Source organism: Sinocyclocheilus anshuiensis, unplaced genomic scaffold, assembly GCF_001515605.1.
Source record: "Sinocyclocheilus anshuiensis isolate Anshui unplaced genomic scaffold, SAMN03320099.WGS_v1.1 scaffold700, whole genome shotgun sequence".
Classification (NCBI taxonomy): domain Eukaryota; kingdom Metazoa; phylum Chordata; class Actinopteri; order Cypriniformes; family Cyprinidae; genus Sinocyclocheilus; species Sinocyclocheilus anshuiensis.
The window spans coordinates 1141352-1147923 of record NW_015555756.1 but is presented as its reverse complement, the minus strand read 5'-3'; the positions used below and the strand labels follow the sequence as shown (position 1 = coordinate 1147923).

General features: G+C 37.7%; 1 protein-coding gene across 1 annotated transcript in view; it reads right to left on the bottom strand.

Moving 5' to 3' along the window:
• LOC107673847 (rho GTPase-activating protein 24) overlaps window positions 1–6540 on the bottom strand; it is a 15275-nt gene extending 8735 nt beyond the window's left edge. Inside the window, exons 1-2 of the mRNA XM_016467663.1 lie at window positions 6282–6540; window positions 2694–2810 (exon numbers count right to left, since the gene is read on the bottom strand). Of these exons, the coding sequence (XP_016323149.1) occupies window positions 2694–2810; window positions 6282–6333 (169 nt within the window). The 5' untranslated portion in view covers window positions 6334–6540. The remainder of the gene's footprint in view (window positions 1–2693; window positions 2811–6281) is intronic.
• Between the last annotated feature and the right edge of the window lie 32 nt (window positions 6541–6572).

Here is a 6572-nt window from a genome sequence, read left to right as displayed (position 1 = left end):
GCAAGTAAATACAAAATGCAGTTTTTAAATGATTATTTAATTTATTAAAGGGAAAAAAAGCTGTCCAAACCTACCTGGCCCTACGTGAAAAATGATTGCCCCCTTCTGTTAAATCATGAAAGAACTGTGATTAACCACATTATTTTAGCAAGCGGCGTTAAATTTCACTAGCCACACCAAGGCCTGATTACTGCCAGACCTATTGAATCAATAAATCACCAATAAAGAACCTGTCTGATAAAGTGAAGCATGCTTAAAGAGCAACACATCATGCCACGATCTAAAGAAATTCAAGAACAGATGAGTAACAAAATAGTTGACATGTATCAGTCTGGAAAGGGTTATAAAGCCATTTCTAAGGCTTTGTGACTCCAGCGAACCGCGCTCAGAGCCATTATCCACAAATGGAGAAAACTTGTGAACCTGTGGTGGTGAACCTGCCCAGGAGTGGCCGGCCAAAATTACTACAAGACCGCAACGACGACTCATCCAGGAGGTCATAAAAGAAGGTGTGTGTCCCGTTACATCTGGCGTAAATCCAACACAGCATTTCATAAAAAGAACATCATACCAACAGTCAAACATGGTGGTGGTAGTGTGATGGTCTGAGGCTGCTTTGATGACTTGCCAATTGATGGAACCATGTCTGAATATCAGAAAATCCTGAAGGAGAATGTCCGGCCATCAGTTTGTGACCTCATGTTCAAGTGCACTTGGGTTATGCAGCAGGACAATGATCCCAAACACACCAGCAAGTCCACCTCTGAATGAGTCAAGAAAAACAAAATTAAGGTTTTGGAGTGGCCAAGTCAAAGTCCGGACTTAAATCTGACTAAGATGCTGTGGCATGACCTTAAACACTCCATTCATGCTTGAAAACTCTCCAATGTGGCTGAATTAAAACAATTCTGCAAAGAAGAGTGGGCCAAAATTCATCCACGGCGATGTGAAAGACTCATTGCCAGTTATCGCAAACGCTTGATTGCAGTTGTTGCTGCCAAGGGTGGCACAACCAGTTATTAGATTTAGGGGCAATTACTTTTTCACGTAGGGCCAGGCAGGTTTGGACAGCTTTTTTTCCTTAATAAATGAAATCATTATTTCAAAACTGCATTTTGTATTTACTTGGGCTATCTTTGTGTAATATTAAATCTTATTAAATTAAATATTAAGTAATATTATTTAATCTTTTAAGTGTGACAAACATGCAAAAACAAACAAAAAACAGGAAGGGGGCAAAATCCTTTTCACGGCACTGTAGATTAATACTATAGGGTGGGTACAAGCTCTTAATTCAATTCTGATTCATTTTGATTCATTTGGGCATATTTCAGCTATAATATCCGTTTGCTTGCATATGTGAGAAATTCTCTCTATATTAATGCTGTACATTATACGATGAACCTTCTGACTTGGTACATAAAAAATATTAATTTGAAAAACTAACAGCAGAACCCAAATGTAATTCAATTACTGTTTAACAGATATAATCATATCTTTTATCATAATCCTACACCATGTTTTTCTATAATCAAGGATTATATCTGTTAAATATAATTTCTTACAGATATAATCAACACAACCAAAACTGCTCTGTGGATACCAGCTGAAGTAAAATTGACAGTCAATTAGACACTAAAGTAAAAAGTCATTTTGAATGATTAAAAAGGCCAGCTCATACCAGCCATTTGTTTATAAATGGGATTATACTGTTTGCACTGTAGGCTGTTTTGATTCACTAAATAGAACTAATTTATAGGAGTAGTTTGTAAATTTGACTGGTTGCGCTGTGTAACCAGTTTATATTATCACATTTACTCAAACTCTGCTAAAATATGACTTATTTTGCCATGGGGCTGTGGATTTAGTAATAGTAATGTAGTAATACTCTAGTAATACCCAATTTTTAGAATCAGTATCGGGATTGTTTGAATGAAGATTGGGATTGATCAATATTTGTATCCTGCTTTAATGCATACATTTTTACTTTATGAAAGTAGATATTTGAATGATTGTTGTAGTGTCTTGCATTCACAAAGCTATTTCATTGTATGGGATTGTATGTATGTAATGGGGGTTGACGGCTCTCATGAGAAAACCAAGGTGTACTGTAACATCATTATTCCCAGGCACACTGCCAAGATGAACACACAGCTGCCGCCCATGCGCTCTCACGCCAACATATGCTGTAAGTAATAGAGGAGGAAAAGACTGAACCACTGAGAAAAGTTAATGAGATGGTGCTTGAACTCTAAAAGACACTGGCTGAAAAACACTTGCCAACTTTGTTTGCAGAAATCATGAGGAAAATTCTCAATATTTGCAATTTTGAATGACATCAGCTCTAGCAGCATATGTTTTTCAGCATTTTGTGAGGTTTGCGAACAGGGTAGACAAAGTGCGGTCTGTGAGGAGGCTAGTCATTAGAGTGTGTAATAAATGGCCCATGATTTGGAAATGACTGGAATGTGTGTGTATTGTGTGAATGGGTTGTTATGTCTATGGCTGGAATCCTAAAGACTGATTGGATCTGCTGTTTCGTCGTATTCAGACAGTCAAGTCACATTGAATGTTAAACTATGAAGTGTTTTTTCATGAGAATGACTCGCACAGGCCTGGATTTTCCAGAGACCACAGAGTGTAGAAACAAAATTAGTCAGATATTCTGGTCCTAAACAACAGTGTGTGTGTACCTGTAAAAGGTATCCAGATGCCCTTATTTAGGCTCTTCAACCATTCCTCCCCCTGACCACAGCTGTTTGACAGGAAGAAATATGAGCCAGGACTAACCAGTACATCCCTGTTTCCTCCTAAATGGAAAGACAGTGGGAGAATACATGGAAAAAGTTAGTTTAACTATCCCACAGCATCTAAATACCCCAAAGTAGGTTCATGTAGATCTCAAACAAATTTTGCAGCATAATTTACTTATACTATAATCTTGATGTATAGCCTGATGCACACATGCATAATTCCTAATAATATGTACTGAATAAATATGTTAACAAACACATTATTGACTATTATATCAAATGTAAGCAAACCGAATGGATTGGTCACAGAGACTTGTTTATACAGTATATTTGTTTCCATTCTTTAACATCCAACACAAGGTGGTTTTTAATGTTTGCTTTGGTTTTGACAGCAACCAAACCCGACATTAAAAATCCACACACTCATAAATAGCCACTGTTTTTTCCATCCTGTCACAGTGTGACATGTCAATATGCCTGCTCTGTGGGTGCTGGGAAACTGGGGGTTTGAATTTACAAGGTTTGTTTTAAGAAGTGAATTTTATGCTAGAGTGTTTTTAATTATATATATTTTTTCTTTATACTGTATACAACATCAAATCTTCGTCTTTTGAGTGGAGTAAGGCTAAAGCTAAGTGGTGCGTATTGCTCTCCACTGTGTGAAAAATCTCTCTTGGTCCATAATGGTCATTGTGTCCTTCAAGTCCATCAGTGAGCTAACTGGAAAACAGCCCAAGATTAATCAGATCACTATTTCTTATCTTTAAGCACCACAAGAGTTCAGCAAGGGAAAAGGAGAGCATTGATTTTCATAATTAAATTAAAAACTCTTGCCATTTTTTCTCCTTCATGCATTTCTCAGAGACAATATTAATCACAAGATGGGTCTCGGTCACAATTAAAGTATGCCCCAGATTCCACTCACATTTGCCAGTAGAGTGCAGTAATTAATTCCAAAGAGGACACTTTCTGTAACAAGACGAGAGCTGTAAAAATCCAGCTAAGTGGTTTATCAATACTGTCCACTTGCTGAGGCTGGCCTAAGCAATAATGATATTAAAAGGAGAGCATTGAAATGCCATGAAACGGCATTTCACAGATTCAGAGCAGTGACTGCCACAGTGGGGGACCAAATCCTCTGACAGTCATTGATAAGTAGGACTTGCTAAAAATACTGGCGGGGAATATGGACATAAAATGTTATTTCACTCAAAAATGAAAATTCATTTATTTATTCTTGTGTCTCTTCCCCCTGTCAAGACCTGGAATATAGTGCAAAGTTGTATTTTATCTGGCTTTTTTTGGTAATTTTTTAAGTTAAGCAGCATCCTTTCCTATCACTGTCAGCATATGGAAAAGTGCTGCATTAACATTCTGCTTGACATCTCCTTTTATGTTCCACATATGAAAGAAAGTTATAAGGTTTGAAACAACATGAGGGTAAATAATGACAGAATTTTCTTTTTGTTTATCTGTTTCAATGCAAGTACTTGAAGATAAATATGAGAACCAGTGTAAGTAGTTGGTTCACTGACCAGAGGTGTAAAGAGTACCTAAAAACCATACTTGAGTAAAAGTACAGATACCTTACAGTGAAAATTACCAATTCCAAAACAACTTGAGTAAAAGTCTTAGAGTATCTTATTTTAACAGTACTTAAGTATTTTACTTATACTAAATATAGGCTCAAAGATGCACTAGTCAAAGAGACATGCCAGTGAAAAACTGTAACGTTGTGGAGAAGCTGCGGAAAACAGGCAGAGGCAAGGATCTATGTGCTGGTATTTCATGGAAAAATTAGAACAAACAATAAGGCAAAAACCAAAGGGAACAAAGAAGAGAGTGACTGGCAAACAGACAACCATTACATTCAACAACTCACAAGGAACTAAAGAAAAACTAGGGCTATATATACACACAGGGGGTTAACAAGCTTAACAAGATAAGACATACCTGGGGAGACTAATCAAGGGGAACCAATGAACAAACAGACTACAAACTGACTACAAACACCACGGGAGACAAGAAGTGATATAAAAGTCCAGGGCAAAGCACAGAGAGCAAGAAACAAAAACAAGAAAGAGTTGATTTGTGAGGAGAGCAATCATGTTTATTTTCTAAAAGCAAAATAAAACTGAACAACTCAAAATTACAAAACAAAACAAACAAAAAACAACATCTTTCAAAAAGGTGTCTTCAGTATAATGGATAAATACAATAATGTTAAGTAAAATTAAAAAGCCGAAGCCTTCTTGCAGTGGATGTGCTGGTTTGGGCCTCATTGCCGGCTGCAGTCATGTCCTCATCTCATATATAAAACACCTCTGATTCACAAATACTTGCTAAGGAACTCGCATTCACGTAAAGTAGCCTTGTTGAAAAGCTTGGGTGAGTAAGGGCAAAACGCACAAGATGCAGTACTTTCAGTGACCTGTAATAGGCAGTATCACGTCTTTTGTAGCAGAAATAAACTGCTGCAGAAAAAGCTAGGTCCATGCAAAATGTAATGCGTAACTGCAACACTCATTTCAAATGTAGTGGAGTAAAGAGTACAAATACTCATTCAAAAACGTAATGAAGTAAAGAGTAAAAGTTGCTAATATCTTTGATACTCAGTATAACTACAAAGTACCCGAAAAGATACTAGAGTACAGTAACTAATTACATTTACTCTAATACTCTACACCTCTGTCATTGACACAATCTGTGTAATAGACAGGAATTCTGCATGTAATAAAGAGTAGCATGGGGGGTTGGGGACTCTGTTTTTATAGCTCAGTAATTAAAACAATGGCAAATGCTTCCTGGAAGTGGTTATGTGGTGTAAAAACAACAGCCTAGTCTTCCTCCTCATGTTTGCATGAATTAGAAAGACTTTTTTTATCCATGGTACAATGTAGAATTTTATCACGCATGACTCATCAGTTTGCATTCTTCTAAGTTCCCTGTTGGGGGTGTTATTTGTAGCAATAACATTACTTCTATGCAACAGGCAAAAAATATAACAGCAGAGCTGTTCCGCAGACTTCAGGTTTTCACATTTATATTATCTATCCTCATTTTCAGATCTCTCTGTACTTACACTGATTTAGTCAACTCTGTTTTCTTGTTCTTTTCAAACTCATTATTTTGAAATCCTCTCCTGCCCATAATGACAAACCAGCAATATACCTATCGCTTCTCGGCTTTAATGTATTCATAAGTGAAATCTCGGTCAACGCGGCATGGTGTCTGTCCTTCATGTTCTGCTTCCCTTCAAGCACTTGAAGTAATCGCTTGACCCAGAAACTCATGCAAACCATATCTTTGAGGTTAAGCTGCTAGTTATGAGCACTGCTCAATATTGTATAGTTTATCTTAATTCTGATTATTGAAACTATGTATACTCTCTCTCTATTTATATAACATATAATATAATCAAATGTTTAGGCTATACATAACATTTATTATGCTGCAAAAAAGTTTTCACAAGTTCACACTGTCTGAACAACTATTACACCGGTGGGAAGTAGCGAAGCACTTGCTCACCTTTCTGTGCTCCACTGTTGTACTTCCAGGACTTGAAGCAGGTGAGTCCCATCCTGCAGGTGGATGTCTCTTGAGATGCCTCAGCCGAGCTCAGATCCTCTGTGGGCGTGCATCACCATCATCATTGGCGCTGGGGCTCCTGCATCTGCTAATCAGTGGAAGCTGGCCACGCTGGCGACATCCCTGAGCGCAGGCTCCCCAGCACTGCCATGGCCTGGACAGAAGCCCCATCTGTCTCTCTATCCCTATCTCCCTCCTCATCCATCTCATCAATAAAGCACCAGCCCTATC